We start from the raw sequence: 15,847 nt of genomic DNA, 5'->3' as shown, positions 1-15,847 counted from the left end.
GCTGTACATAATGGTGTGATCGGAGTCACCACCCCGAGGGGCCATCAGAGGGCGCTGCTGTACATAATGGTGTGATCGGAGTCACCACCCCGAGGCGCCAGCAGGGAGCGCTGCTGTACATAATGGTGTGATCGGAGTCACCACCCCGAGGGGCCATCAGAGGGCGCTGCCGTACATAATGGTGTGATCGGAGTCACCACCCCGAGGCGCCAGCAGGGAGCGCTGCTGTACATAATGGTGTGATCGGAGTCACCACCCCGAGGGGCCATCAGAGGGCGCTGCCGTACATAATGGTGTGATCGGAGTCACCACCCCGAGGCGCCAGCAGGGGGCGCTGCTGTCCATAATGGTGTGATAGGAGTCACCACCCCGAGGCGCCAGCAGGGGGCACTGCCGTACATAATGGTGTGATCGGAGTCACCACCCCGAGGCGCCAGCAGGGGGCGCTGCTGTCCATAATGGTGTGATAGGAGTCACCACCCCCAGGCGCCAGCAGGGGGCACTGCTGTACACAATGGTGTGATAGGAGTTACCACCCCGAGGCGCCAGCAGGGGGCCCTGCTGTACATAATGGTGTGATCAGAGTCACAACCCCGAGGCGCCAGCAGGGGGCGCTGCTGTACATAATAGTGTGATAGGAGTCACCACCCCGAGGCTCCAGCAGGGGGCGCTGCTGTACATAATGGTGTGATAGGAGTCACCACCCCGAGGCGCCAGCAGGGGGCACTGCTGTACATAATGGTGTAATAGGAGTCACCACCCTGAGGCTCCAGCAGGGGGCGCTGCCGTACATAATGGTGTGATCGGAGTCACCACCCCGAGGTGCCAGCAGGGGGCGCTGCTGTCCATAATGGTGTGATCGGAGTCACCACCCCGAGGCTCCAGCAGGGGGCGCTGCTGTACATAATGGTGTGATCGGAGTCACCACCCCGAGGTGCCAGCAGGGGGCGCTGCTGTCCATAATGGTGTGATCGGAGTCACCACCCCGAGGCTCCAGCAGGGGGCGCTGCTGTATATAATGGTGTGATGGGAGTCCCCACCCCGAGGCGCCAGCAGGGGGCTCTGCCGTACATAATGGTGTGATTGGAGTCGCCAACACGAGGCGCCAGCAGGGGACTCTGCCGTACATAATGGTGTGATTGGAGTCACCACCCCGAGTCGCCAGCAGGGGGCGCTACCGTACATAATGGACGCCCCATACAGTCCCCTCACATAGCCCCTCTATATACAGCATGAACCCTCACATTGCCCCCTATATGAGGTATAAGCCCCCACAAAGCCTATAGGCAAACAGATCCTGCACACACATTAAAATTATAATAAATACCCAGATCTACGTCCTTCTACAGAACCTAATAATTGTATGATACAATATTGTTCTGCTCCAGGAAGACATCCAGGCCTCTCTTGAACCCCTCGACTGAGTTCGCCATCACCACCTCCTCAGGCAAGCAATTCCAGATTCTCACTGCCCTAACAGTAAAGAATCCTCTTCTATGTTGGTGGAAAAACCTTCTCTCCTCCAGACGCAAAGAATGCCCCCTTGTGCCCGTCACCTTCCTTGGTATAAACAGATCCTCAGCGAGATATTTGTATTGTCCCCTTATATACTTATACATGGTTATTAGATCGCCCCTCAGTCGTCTTTTTTCTAGACTAAATAATCCTAATTTCGCTAATCTATCTGGGTATTGTAGTTCTCCCATCCCCTTTATTTATTTTGTTGCCCTCCTTTGTACTCTCTCTAGTTCCATTATATCCTTCCTGAGCACCGGTGCCCAAAACTGGACACAGTACTCCATGTGCGGTCTAACTAGGGATTTGTACAGAGGCAGTATAATGCTCTCATCATGTGTATCCAGACCTCTTTTAATGCACCCCATGATCCTGTTTGCCTTGGCAGCTGCTGCCTGGCACTGGCTGCTCCAGGTAAGTTTATCATTAACTAGGATCCCCAAGTCCTTCTCCCTGTCAGATTTACCCAGTGGTTTCCCGTTCAGTGTGTAATGGTGATATTGATTCCCTCTTCCCATGTGTATAACCTTACATTTATCATTGTTAAACCTCATCTGCCACCTTTCAGCCCAAGTTTCCAACTTATCCAGATCCATCTGTAGCAGAATACTATCTTCTCTTGTATTAACTGCTTTACATAGTTTTGTATCATCTGCAAATATCGATATTTTACTGTGTAAACCTTCTACCAGATCATTAATGAATATGTTGAAGAGAACAGGTCCCAATACTGACCCCTGCGGTACCCCACTGGTCACAGCGACCCAGTTAGAGACAATACCATTTATAACCACCCTCTGCTTTCTATCACTAAGCCAGTTACTAACCCATTTACACACATTTTCCCCCAGACCAAGCATTCTCATTTTGTGTACCAACCTCTTGTGCGGCACGGTATCAAACGCTTTGGAAAAATCGAGATATACCACGTCCAATGACTCACCGTGGTCCAGCCTATAGCTTACCTCTTCATAAAAACTGATTAGATTGGTTTGACAGGAGCGATTTCTCATAAACCCATGCTGATATGGAGTTAAACAGTTATTCTCATTGAGATAATCCAGAATAACATCCCTCAGAAACCCTTCAAATATTTTACCAACAATAGAGGTTAGACTTACTGGCCTATAATTTCCAGGTTCACTTTTAGAGCCCTTTTTGAATATTGGCACCACATTTGCTATGCGCCAGTCCTGCGGAACAGACCCTGTCGCTATAGAGTCACTAAAAATAAGAAATAATGGTTTATCTATTACATTACTTAGTTCTCTTAGTACTCGTGGGTGTATGCCATCCGGACCCGGAGATTTATCTATTTTAATCTTATTTAGCCGGTTTCGCACCTCTTCTTGGGTTAGATTGGTGACCCTTAATATAGGGTTTTCATTGTTTCTTGGGATTTCACCTAGCATTTCATTTTCCACCGTGAATACCGTGGAGAAGAAGGTGTTTAATATGTTAGCTTTTTCCTCGTCATCTACAACCATTCTTTCCTCACTATTTTTTAAGGGGCCTACATTTTCAGTTTTTATTCTTTTACTATTGATATAGTTGAAGAACAGTTTGGGATTAGTTTTACTCTCCTTAGCAATGTGCTTCTCTGTTTCCTTTTTGGCAGCTTTAATTAGTTTTTTAGATAAAGTATTTTTCTCCCTATAGTTTTTTAGAGCTTCAATGGTGCCATCCTGCTTTAGTAGTGCAAATGCTTTCTTTTTACTGTTAATTGCCTGTCTTACTTCTTTGTTTAGCCACATTGGGTTTTTCCTATTTCTAGTCCTTTTATTCCCACAAGGTATAAACCGCTTACACTGCCTATTTAGGATGTTCTTAAACATTTCCCATTTATTATCTGTATTCTCATTTCTGAGGTGGATGTTGAGGTCCTCAAATATCTCAGATCGGGAGGAAAAGGGAAGTATAGGATTGGAAAAGGCAGATAACTAGTAGGTCGACCTGCTCAAACTTTCCTGAAGGTCTCTGCTGTTGGCTCCTCAACAATGGGCCACAATGGGGTCATCAGAGATCATTTGTGTAGCGGTTACTTCAGCTAGACTTTGAGGTCATCTTTGCAAAAAAAAACCAACATGTTGTGTTGGGGCTCCGTACAAACCTGAAACTCTGCAGCCAGTGTTTGGGATCATTTTTGGAGGCCTTTACACTGTTATGGCTCCATCGGACAGACATATAAATTAGACAGAGGTCAGAAGGCAATGCTCGGACTGGCTGGTGGGCCTTCCTACTCCAGCGTGACAGATTTATAAAATTCTATGCAGCTGTCACACTCTGGTCTGGCCAGTCCGAACATTGCGTTCCGATATCGGTTCCATTTACACTGGCCCTTATAGAGATTGTCCTCAACCTAGGGCATAAAACAACTACAGCAGGAGCTCAACCCAACTGTTCTGCGATGAGTCTCCACTAGTGATGAGCGAGTGTACTCGTTGTTCGGGTTTTCCCGAGCACGCTCGGGTGGTCCCCGAGTATTTATGACTGCTCGTAGATTAAGTTTTCATTGCCTCAGCAGCATGATTTGCAGCTACTAGACAGCTTGAACACATGTGGGGATTCCCTAGCAAACAGGGAACCCCCACATGTACTCAGGCTGGGTTGCAGTTGTAAATCATTCAGCTGAGGCGATGAAAACTAAACCTCTGAGCAGTTACAAATACTCGGAGACCATCCGAGCAACGAGTACACTTGCTCATCACTACTAACGTCAAGTCAACAGTTCTGAAGCCAGTCCGTGAGCTCAGCTGCTCTGCTCATGTAGACTGAGCGCTCTGCTCGGAGCCACTGAGCCCATCGATTAGCTGCCTCGCTGTCCACGTGACATCAGAGCTTCGACACTGGGAGCGGACACTCTGTACTAGACTTGGGGACAGTGAATAAAAATAATTTTTTTTAAAATTCAGCCCCTCAATTGTGTGCCAACCTAAGGCTCATGCAGACCTCCATGCCAGTCCGTATGATAGGACCGAGTTGCACGGATGTCTGTATGAACCTTAAATCAAGTAGATCAGAAGGAAACAATCATTTATGTTCTCACCAAGAGATCCACAGACAAATCTTGCAGGTGGAGAAACAGGTTTTTTGTGAGCTGAGCACAGAATAAAGGTCAGGGTTTATTTGGAAACCACACAGGCGTGGAGTAGGGTGTGCACCTAAGAGGTGCAGTGTTTTCCTTCACACTTTCAGTCATGGCGTCTGCTGTTCTGAGAGACGAGCTCGACTGTTCCATCTGCTTGGACATTTTTAGAGACCCTGTAACGCTGAGATGTGGACACAACTTCTGCCGGGTCTGTATTGATCGTGTGCTGGATACACAGGACGACTCTGGAGTTTATTCCTGTCCTGATTGCAGAGAAGATTTTCAGGAGCGGCCGGCACTGATGAGGAACATAGCTCTACGTAACATCATGGAGAATTTCTTGTTTACTCCACCGACGCAGACAGAAATCGGGATCTTCTGCACTTACTGTGTGGACTCTCCGGTACCTGCTGTTAAATCCTGTCTGATGTGTGAGGCTTCTCTGTGTGAGAAACACCTGAGAGTTCACAGCAAATCAGCAGAACACGTCTTATCTGATCCCAGCACTTCTCTGGAGAAAAGAAAATGCTCCATCCATAAGGAGCTCTTGGAGTATTACTGCTTTGAAGATGCTACACCAATCTGTTCCAGCTGCTACTTCTTTGGTGGCCACAGAAAACACCAGGTGGAGATGTTGGATGAGGCCTATAAGAAGGAGAAAGATCTCCTGAGGAGTGTTCTGCAGGAACTGACCATAAAAAGGAAGGAGACTGACAAAAGGGTCCAGTGTCTACAGGATCACAGAAGAGAGGCGCAGGGAAAAGCAAGTCATCTAACAGAGACAGTTACCACCTTGTTCGCAGACATGAGGACCCAACTGGACGACTTGGAGAAGAAGGTCCTGAGTGAGATCTCCAGGCAGGAAGAGCAGGTGTCACTGTCAGTCTCGGATGCAATCAAGAACCTGGAGACAAAGACAGAAGAGTTGACAGAGAAGATCCGCCATTTAGAGATGACATGTAACGTACAAGACTCTTTGGATTTTTTAAGAGAATCGGTCAGCTGGAAACTATGGGAAGATAAGTCAGAAGGTGACGTGACGGCACGTATTGTATCTGATCTGGATGACGGTTTGATCTCGGACACTTTGCACAAAGATATAGATCATATCGTATCTGGAGTGAAGAAAATGTTTTGCGTGGAAAAGAAATCTGATGATTTAACAGATCCGACCAAGATGGCACCTGAGGAACGAGGCAATACCTCATTCTTTAGTTTCTTGCCAATAAATCGGCTATTTCATGGTGACAGAGACAGGTGGAGCTTGTTCCCGTCCAGAGAACAGCAGACAGCACCTTCTGTCCCTGCACCATCTGTAGCTCGGGAGCCATTTATGATAATTGAAAGCCCCTCTACTTCCTCCAGGTCAGAAAACAAAGGTTTATTCAGTAACATCCCAGACGTTACATTGCCAACGTGGGAGAATTGGCTGAAAAAATAACGTGAGAAGATGAACACGAAGACAAGTTGACTAGAATTATGTAATGCATACTTGGCGACTCTCCTCGCAATGGGGGAGGCCGTCCAGATTTCCATAGGATTTGTTGCGATCCAGGAGCCATATTCTACATACTCCCCTCTCCTCATTCCTGAAGTTCTCCCCACCCTCGGGCCTTGTAGGGCCACCAAGGGTTCAACACTGCAAGCTACAGCAGCGAGATGAGAAAAGTATCTGTAGAGCAGTGGTCCCCAACTCCAGGCCTCGAGGGCCGTCAACAGTGCAGGTTTTCAGGAATTCCTTAGTATTGCACAGGGGTTGGAATCATCACCTGTGCAGATGATCACATTACCACCGATGCAATACTAAAGAAATCCTGAAAACCTGCACTGTTGGCGGCCCTCGAGGCCTGGAGTTGGGAACCACTGCTGTAGAGTCTGGTCTTGGCTTCGTAGTCAATGATGGGAACCTTGTCTGTGGTTGTTTTTAGGGGATCTGTAAATGTTCAGTGGATCTGGATTGGAATTTATTTAAGTGGGGTGGTCTGACGTCGGCATTAGTTTAGGTGGGCCTGTCTGGGCTTTGTATTTAGAGCGTCTTGAGTCTAAAGATCTTTAGAAGGATCTAATGTGAATTTAGAATAATTATCAAGGTTTAAATAGTTAAACCTAGGATGTTAAAGCCCTCCTAAACCACCAAGCCTGCCCCAAAATGCCTAAAAATACCCACTTTTGGGTAGAGATTTGCACTAGGTTTGCACTTTGTTTCATGGGACTGTCCCAGTTAAAATTGGGTTGTTGACCAATATGATTTTAGTTCTGGGGTCTCTATTTACGAGAAGGCCATCAGAGGTCTGCATTAGTTCAGGGTCTATCTGGTATCTGAATTAAGGGATCAGGGGGATATCTAAATCAGGGTCCTATAGCAAGCTTCTTAGAGGGTCCCCGCTCATTGTCATTATTAGAGCTGGTCGTTCTGATACAGCCCTCCTAGCAATCCTGTCCCCTCTGAGAGTACCAGTACCATGGGACATCGAGCGTGGGCCCAGCTATGATGAGTGGGGGTAGGCGTTAGAGCATAGTCAAGTAGCCACAACAGACCTGAGCCCGGTGAACTGTCCCTTCTGCGACGGCATCCCCAGCCCCTCTTTCGAATACATGACCTTGTGTGACATCATTACAGTGGGACGTACATGTGCCATCACAGGAGCCTGAAAAAAAGCTGGGGATGCTGGCAGATAGGAAGCAGTTCTCAGAGCTCTTGTCCGGTGGCTGCTGGACCTGGTCCATTCTATTAACACCATCTCTAGTCACTACACCTGTTAGGGAGTCTTGTCTGGATCTATATATATTTCGGGGGTTTGGATTCCTTTTTTTTTTTCGGGCTAGGTTCTGTATCCATGTAGGAGTGTATGTGTGTTTCGGGGGCTGGTCCCGGATTTACATTTATTTTGGGGTGTGTGCTACTTTGGATTCCAGTGCCTTAGTTTGGGGTTGTAAATTATATAAATTAGGGTTTATATATATAAATATTACATTTCTCCTTGCAGTTATGTTATATTCTCTGCCCAAAAAGCAAACACTGTGACCTGTTATACAGGACCGCACCTTGGCATCCTGAAGTTTAATTAACTGTATATAAGGTAATGCGATGGCTAAAACTCCTACACTAGGCCTCATTTATCACAACTGTTCCTGTTACACATAGCAACCAATCAGAGCTCACCTTTCATTCCTCACACTGTCCTGTAGCAATGAAAACAGGGCTCTGATTGGTTGCTATGGGAAACGGGCCTAGTGCAAGGATGGAAGGATTGAAGCCTATCGAGAATGTTCTGTACCTTTTTTACATTGATAACATTTTACAATATTTCGCATCACATTAATATTTCTAGAATTGATCTTCAAATATGTTGTAATTGGTTTCACCGATCTGTCGAAAAGATCTGTAATCTGTGTATGATAAAAAATTCTAAAAGTTAGTAATATTTTTTTTATAATTCTTTGCCATTCTCAGGATGTATGTCATACATCTGTACCAGATAATTGTAATGCTTTTTTGGCTCCGTTCACTATTTTTACATCTGGAGCTGAAAATTTCTCAAGAATAGGTGTACCGGGTGATGGACCCCCATAGATCTGAACTGTCCAAGGGACGGGTCCATCAATATCATAAACCTGGACAACCCCTTTAATTATAGCCCAGACTATCTGCTCCTGGAGAAAACAAGGATTGGTTGTGTACAAATTAATGGAGGTAATCCAGGATTAGGAAAACATGGCTGCTTTCTTCCAGAAAATTGGCCACTTATGTCAACAGTTTAAGTGAATGCGCAACCCGCAGAAACTTGGGGCTCCGCTTCTGAGAATAATGCAATCATGGTTTTTTTTTTTTTTTTTAGAGCAAATCTTCTCCAAAATCTTCCAGAAACTGTCCAAAAAGGAGCATTTTCTGCTTGAAAAACTGCAGGCTGATTCTGGATGCTTTTTTTTGTGTGTTCTATCCTTTGTTCCCCCAAAAGCGGCATCAGATGCGAGTGTATTTCACGGAGAGCACTAATACCTAAAATAGGAAATGAGTCTTTTTGCTGAGTTTTTGGAGCGAAAACTGAGCAATAACTCCAGATTTTTTAAGAGGATTTTGGAGAGTTTTCTCCGAAAACTCAGCAAAATACTCAGTGTGGACATAACCATAAGATGTGTCTGTGCACACGTCATATTTTAAGATGCTAGTGAGAACCGCCAAGGTTTTCCAAGCGAAAACGCTTCAGGAAAAAGCTGACAGTCTTCGCAGGAGGTTTTGCCATGATTTTTGCAAAGACTCTTCTGCCAGCGTCTTTTTTCTATAACTTGAACCATAACTAAATATATAAAAACCTTTTCACTATTTCCAAGAAGTAACAAAAGACTGAACATATATTATGCTCATTTTCTGCATCTGATTTGTGAAGTCTTTTCAGGTGTAATCCGCTTGAATAAGACGTTTGGCGTTTTTGCTGCATTTTTCGAGGAAATCCTCACCGAAAATCACAAGAAATTAAAAAAAAACAACCAGTTTTGATCTGAGTTTCTGCTTTAAAAACCAAGAAAAAAAAAAATCAACCTAAGGGTTTGTTCAGACTTCCTTGTTCTACGTACAAGTGCAGGCCAGTCTCACACGTCCAGACAATTCCGGTACCGGAAAAATCGGTACCGGAATTATCCGTGTCCTCACGTGGCACATCAGTGTGGCACACGTGCGGCATCCGTGTGCCGACTGGGTACCACACGCACCGTGCAGGAGACAGCGCTACAGTTAAGCGCTGTCCCCTGCATCTGGTGCTGAAGCCGCCATTCATCATTTCTTCTCTCCAGCAGCGTTCGCTGGAGAGAAGATATGAAAAATCTTTTTTTTTTGGGTGTTTAAAAAAAAGATCCCTGTCCCCAACCCCCTCCCACCCCGTGCGTTTCCCCCCCCCCCCCATCTGTTAATAAAATACTTACCCGGCTCACTCACTGCTTCTTCTCGCTGCAGCTTCTCCTGTATGAGCGGTCACGTGGTGCCGCCCATTACAGTAATGAATATGTGGCTCGGAGGTGGAGCCGCATATTCATCACTGTAATGGGCGGCACCACGTGACCGCTCATACAGGAGAAGCTGCGGCGAGAAGAAGCAGCGAGGGAGCCGGGTATTTTATTAACAGCGGGGGGGGCGCACAGGGGGAGGGAGGGGGTTGGGGACAGGGATCTTTTTTTTAAACACCAAAAAAAAAGATTTTTTGTATCTTCTCTCCAGCGAACGCTGATGGAGAGAAGAAATGAATGGCGGCTTCAGCACCACGCTGGGGGGACAGCGCTTACTGTAGCGCTGTCTCCTGCACGGCACACGGACTGCACACGGACAGCATCCGTGTGCGGTACGTGTTTTACACGGAGCCATTGACTTTAATGGGACCGTGTAATACGTGCGCTCCCACGAACACTGACATGTCTCCGTGTTTTTCAAACGGACACACAGTCCGTGAAAACACTCTGACATGTGCAGAGACACATTGATTTTAATGTGTCTACGTGAGGAAACTGTCACCTTATGTATCGGAGCCACTGACGTGTGAAACCGGCCGCAATCTGAGTTTTTCACACTTAAGCCTATGATAGTCTATGGTGTTCTGACTTTTGTCCTCGGACAAAATATTGACCCGATAGTAGGAGCAAAAGTTTGAAAAACTAATGAAATTCTGACTATTGTCCTATGACAAACTAATCAAAAACACTGATGGAACTCACAGGTTTTCTCGTACCAGATAAATCGCTGATGTCTGAATAAACTTTTAGAATTTGTTTCACACAGTTTTTTTGGCTGAGTTTTCAAGAACAGAAACTCAAATCAAAACTAGTGTTTTGTGAACTTCTTGTGATTTTTAGAGAGTTTCTGCTCTGAAAACTCAGCAAAAAAACTCAAACTCTTTTTAGAAGTTTTTGGAGTAGAAAATGACCAGAAACTCTCCGAATTTTACTCAACAACTCAAAACTCCTCAAAAAGTTAGATGTTCTGCTCGGTGGCTATGTGAACACGGAGTCTTTTTCCTGAATTTTTTTTTTTTTTTTAGAGGAAACTGAGCAGAAATTCCAAATTTTTGGAGAATTTGGCACTTTTGAGGAGCATTTGGAGATTAACCACTTAGTTTTTCAAAGTGGCAATGCTCAGTCTACATGTTTTTCCCAGTTATGAGACGCAAAGAGTCATCAAACCCCCCCAAAAATATAATTTATTGTACACAAAATACCAATAACACAGATTCACATGTCGATTATTATTGGCAAATTCAAAACTTGAATGCAAATTTGTTTTCACTTAATACTTTCTAAACTTATAAAGTATAATAAACACAACCTTCCCCAGTAACTACAAGTTCACACAAAAAAAGTAGACAATCATCACCTAAAAAAAAACCACACACACACAAAACCAAATATTGCAAAACACTTAAAGGGGTTGTCCAGTCTGGAGGAGGCATGATGCTTCGCAGTATGGTGATGGAGTCAAGTGACTGTATTGTCAACACACCTCCCATCATTCCAACCCCAGTTATGGGACATTTCAAGCATCACACTAATGGATAATTTTTGAACACATCTGCCCAAGCCTAACCACCTTTAAAAGCCGTTGGCAAGTGGTGCAACCATATGGCCACATCTGGGACAATTATCGGGCTGCTGCACGGTAGTTACAGGGGTTGACCCACTGAACACTCATCATCGCTAGGAACCCCTCCAAGCCTAAAAACAGGACTAAATGAAGGGGTAGTGACGGACCCCAGGCCACCACTCCATTCTCCTCTTTAGGACTGAATGATGTTCCGTTAAGTCCCGTAATAGTGAATGAACCCCATTTTCTGTATCGGTGAGGCTCTCGTAGTGTATACATACTGGGCACTATATAGTGTAGTAATTGGGCACTACATATTGTGCGATATCTGGTGATTCCGATACAAGGAGCCAGGTGGGATGAGGATTACAAATATTCCGCAATTCGAGACACATTTTGATATAAAGTGCAATACAAAGTTATAGTAAATCAATGGAGTAGTAAAATACAGTAGAAGGAGGTAGACCCTGACACTACGCAACTCTCCATCCTCCATGTTCCTCCCCCGTTCCCCACTTATCCGTGTAGCATGAAGACGTAGTCACCAGTGCATCTCAAAGTGTCTGGTGAGTATTCCAGTAGCGAAAGTGGTCACCTCAAACAACAGTTCGCAAAAGGAGAAATCATCATGGACGTCACCAGTTCCCCACTAGGCCACCTAGTCATTGAGGTCATGATGGACGTTACCAGTTCCCCACTAGGCCACCAAGACATTGAGATCATGATGGACATCATCAGTTCCCCACTAGGCCACCAAGATTTTGAGCTCCTTTGCCTCGTGTTCCTCAGTTTTACACTCTGACAACACATGGTTGAGTCCTACGTAACGACTTATGAGACAAGTCTGAAGAGCTAACCCCCCAATGGCCAACAGCAATGCCCAGAAACCAGGAGTCATTTGGAAAAAGTCATAATGATCCCAGTTAACAAAGAGGTGGATGCTTGTCCCTACGAAAAGTCCTACCAGACTTAAGATGTTTACACCCAGTTCAGAGTGCCACAGCGTTTCATCCTTGAAGCTCTGAGCTAAGACCATGCTTAAGAGACCCATGAGGACGAATACCAGCGAAGAATACGCTAAAATGAGGGACAATTTGGCTTCGAAGCCGAAGAGTTTTGAGTTCAGCTCCTCAAATTGGGTGATGCAGTGGCAGCTGCCATCGTTATTGGCGTTGTGTAGGCAGAAGTTGTAAAAGCCGATCTTTTTGCAGCCATCGATAAGGAAGTTCCCAGCTCCGATGAACAAGGAGTAGGAGAGGAGAACGCAGATTAGGGTCTGCACTACCACGATTGTGTATGCCAAATATTGAAGGCTCGGACTCGTCTTCTGCTTCTTGACTATCTTGTCCTCCATCCTCTAAGAAGGTCCAAACACTGTGGAGAAAATAGAAAATCTTAAAAACTTTTGGAGTCAATGGGTCCCATACAAAGTCAATATTCTGTATGAACGCAACCTCTGCAAATCCTTGTCCAACCACCCAACCCATGGTGGTGACCAGAAGGAATAGGTGGAAAATGAGTAGAGTCTTCATAGATGGAGGACAACCCCTCCCAAGGAGACCCAGGAGCTGCAGCTGTCACGGGTCAATCAAGTCTTCACCCGCTAATTATAAGGAGAGGATGCTGTTGACCCCATTTCCTTCACGGACCCCTTTTCTCCCAATAGAAGAGGTTTGTCCCACAACTACCAATCATTAATGTCATATTCTGGGGAGATGTCGCTATTGGTTAGGGTTAGAAGACCCCTTTATAGAATGTCACGTTCTGATGATACATTGAAACTGAACACAGTGCCACCTAGAGGACAGAAATACATAAAATGTCCCTGTGTAGTAAATAGGTGACCACTCAGACAGTAAGTATTTGCCCCAAGGTACAACAAAGACACAACGACATCTGCCAGGGTGCATCACAGCAGAACAACCACCAGAGGGCAGCAGAGAGCGCACAGCCTGCCATAAAGAGGAGAGGGCAGCAGAGAGCACACAGCCTGCCATAAAGAGGAGAAGCCAGCAGAGGGCAGCAGAGAGCGCACAGCCTGCCATAAAGAGGAGAAGCCAGCAGAGAGCAGCAGAGAGCACACAGCCTGCCATAAAGAGGAGAAGCCAGCAGAGGGCAGCAGAGAGCACACAGCCTGCCATAAAGAGGAGAAGCCAGCAGAGGGCAGCAGAGAGCACACAGCCTGCCATAAAGAGGAGACGCCAGCAGAGGGCAGCAGAGAGCACACAGCCTGCCATAAAGAGGAGCAGTCAGCAGAACTGTGAATGCCGCTCTGAGGCACATGATACCACCAGAGGGCAGCAGAGAGCGCACAGCCTGGAGCCTGCGATAAAGAGAAGTCAGCAGAACTGTGAATGCCGCTCTGAGGCACACGATGGAACCGAGGAGTCATGGCTCAGGCAGACACAGGACCGGTTACCTTACTTACCTGCAGTCCTATGTAAAACTACATGGGCGCATTGTGATTTCAGCCGGAGATGGACGCAGCGCCGCTGTCTCGTCCTCTCGGTTTCCGGGAAGGTTATTATAGGTTGTTGTGATTCGGCTTCCGAGAAACTGAAACCCACAGTCCGCAGCGACTTACATGGGGGTTATTATGTCATGTGATTTGCACAGGACTGCCTACCTGAGTGCACGAGCTCAGCGACACAAGACCGACCCTTCTATGTCACAGGGGACGTGGCCGGCTGCGGGGAAGAAAGAGTTAACGTGAACCGGTGAATCACGGGACAGACTGGAAAAAGACCCCAGAAAATGGATCTGCATGAGGCTGGGGTATACTGCAGGGTGGACCCCTCTGTACAGCGCGGTCTCCTGTGGCCCCTCTGTATAATGCGGTCCCCTGTGGCCCCTCTCACCTCTGTATAGTGCGGTCTCCTGTGGCCCCTCAGTATAGTGCGGTCCCCTGTGGCCCCTCTCACCTCTGTATAGTGCGGTCTCCTGTGGCCCCTCAGTATAGTGCGGTCCCCTGTGGCCCCTCTCACCTCTGTATAGTGCGGTCTCCTGTGGCCCCTCTGTATAATGCGGTCCCCTGTGGCCCCTCAGTACAGGGTGGTCTCCTGTGGCCCCTCAGTACAGGGTGGTCTCCTGTGGCCCCTCTCACCTCTGTATAGTGCGGTCTCCTGTGCCCCTCTCACCTCAGTACAGGGTGGTCTCCTGTGCCCCTCTCACCTCAGTACAGGGTGGTCTCCTGTGGCCCCTCAGTATAGTGCGGTCCCCTGTGCCCCTCTCACCTCTGTATAGTGCGGTCTCCTGTGCCCCTCTCACCTCAGTACAGGGTGGTCTCCTGTGGCCCCTCTCACCTCTGTATAGTGCGGTCTCCTGTGCCCCTCTCACCTCAGTACAGGGTGGTCTCCTGTGCCCCTCTCACATCAGTACAGGGTGGTCTCCTGTGCCCCTCTCACCTCAGTACAGGGTGGTCTCCTGTGCCCCTCTCACCTCAGTACAGGGTGGTCTCCTGTGCCCCTCTCACCTCAGTACAGGGTGGTCTCCTGTGGCTCCTCTCACCTCAGTACAGGGTGGTCTCCTGTGGCCCCTCTCACCTCAGTACAGGGTGGTCTCCTGTGGCCCCTCAGTATAGTGCGGTCCCCTGTGGCCCCTCTCACCTCTGTATAGTGCGGTCTCCTGTGCCCCTCTCACCTCAGTACAGGGTAGTCTCCTGTGCCCCTCTCACATCAGTACAGGGTGGTCTCCTGTGCCCCTCTCACCTCAGTACAGGGTGGTCTCCTGTGGCTCCTCACCTCAGTACAGGGTGGTCTCCTGTGGCCCCTCTCACCTCAGTACAGGGTGGTCTCCTGTGCCCCTCTCACCTCAGTACAGGGTGGTCTCCTGTGCCCCTCTCACCTCAGTACAGGGTGGTCTCCTGTGCCCCTCTCACCTCAGTATAGGGTGGTCTCCTGTGGCCCCTCTCACCTCAGTACAGGGTGGTCTCCTGTGCCCCTCTCACCTCAGTACAGGGTGGTCTCCTGTGCCCCTCTCACGTCAGTACAGGGTGGTCTCCTGTGCCCCTCTCACCTCAGTACAGGGTGGTCTCCTGTGCCCCTCTCACCTCAGTACAGGGTGGTCTCCTGTGCCCCTCTCACCTCAGTACAGGGTGGTCTCCTGTGGCTCCTCTCACCTCAGTACAGGGTGGTCTCCTGTGCCCCTCTCACCTCAGTACAGGGTGGTCTCCTGTGGCTCCTCTCACCTCAGTACAGGGTGGTCTCCTGTGGCTCCTCTCACCTCAGTACAGGGTGGTCTCCTGTGCCCCTCTCACCTCAGTACAGGGTGGTCTCCTGTGGCCCCTGACTCCTCAGTATAGGGTGGTCTCCTGTGCCCCTCTCACCTCAGTACAGGGTGGTCTCCTGTGGCCCCTCTCACCTCAGTACAGGGTGGTCTCCTGTGCCCCTCTCACCTCAGTACAGGGTGGTCTCCTGTGCCCCTCTCACCTCAGTACAGGGTGGTCTCCTGTGGCCCCTGACTCCTCAGTACAGGGTGGTCTCCTGTGGCTCCTCTCACCTCAGTACAGGGTGGTCTCCTGTGCCCCTCTCACCTCAGTACAGGGTGGTCTCCTGTGGCCCCTCTCACCTCAGTACAGGGTGGTCTCCTCCTCGCCGTCTCTTCTCTCCTCTTGTGTTTTGCTACTTTCTGTTTAGTGTTTATGTCTGAAGAGACTTGATATTTATTTGGCCAAACCCCCC

General features: G+C 47.9%; 1 protein-coding gene and 1 long non-coding RNA gene across 2 annotated transcripts; one reads left to right on the top strand and one right to left on the bottom strand.

Annotated features, from left to right (window-relative positions):
- The first annotated feature begins 4,661 nt into the window (after nt 1-4,661).
- LOC138675159 (E3 ubiquitin/ISG15 ligase TRIM25-like) lies at nt 4,662-8,022 on the top strand. Its single transcript, XM_069763168.1, has one exon. It carries the CDS (start codon nt 4,713-4,715, stop codon nt 6,042-6,044), a length of 1,332 nt encoding a protein of 443 aa, XP_069619269.1. The 5' UTR covers nt 4,662-4,712; the 3' UTR covers nt 6,045-8,022.
- Nucleotides 8,023-10,770: 2,748 nt separating this feature from the next.
- Nucleotides 10,771-15,781, bottom strand: LOC138675158 (uncharacterized). The gene is made up of 3 exons (XR_011320643.1): nt 15,735-15,781; nt 13,597-13,855; nt 10,771-12,542 (listed from the first exon to the last, which is right to left on the bottom strand). It is a non-coding gene; the product is annotated as an uncharacterized lncRNA (long non-coding RNA).
- Between the last annotated feature and the right edge of the window lie 66 nt (nt 15,782-15,847).

This window comes from Ranitomeya imitator, chromosome 4 (genome assembly GCF_032444005.1).
Source record: "Ranitomeya imitator isolate aRanImi1 chromosome 4, aRanImi1.pri, whole genome shotgun sequence".
NCBI lineage: Eukaryota > Metazoa > Chordata > Amphibia > Anura > Dendrobatidae > Ranitomeya > Ranitomeya imitator.
Note: the sequence above shows the minus strand (reverse complement) of the source record. Positions and strands in the feature narration are given on the sequence as shown.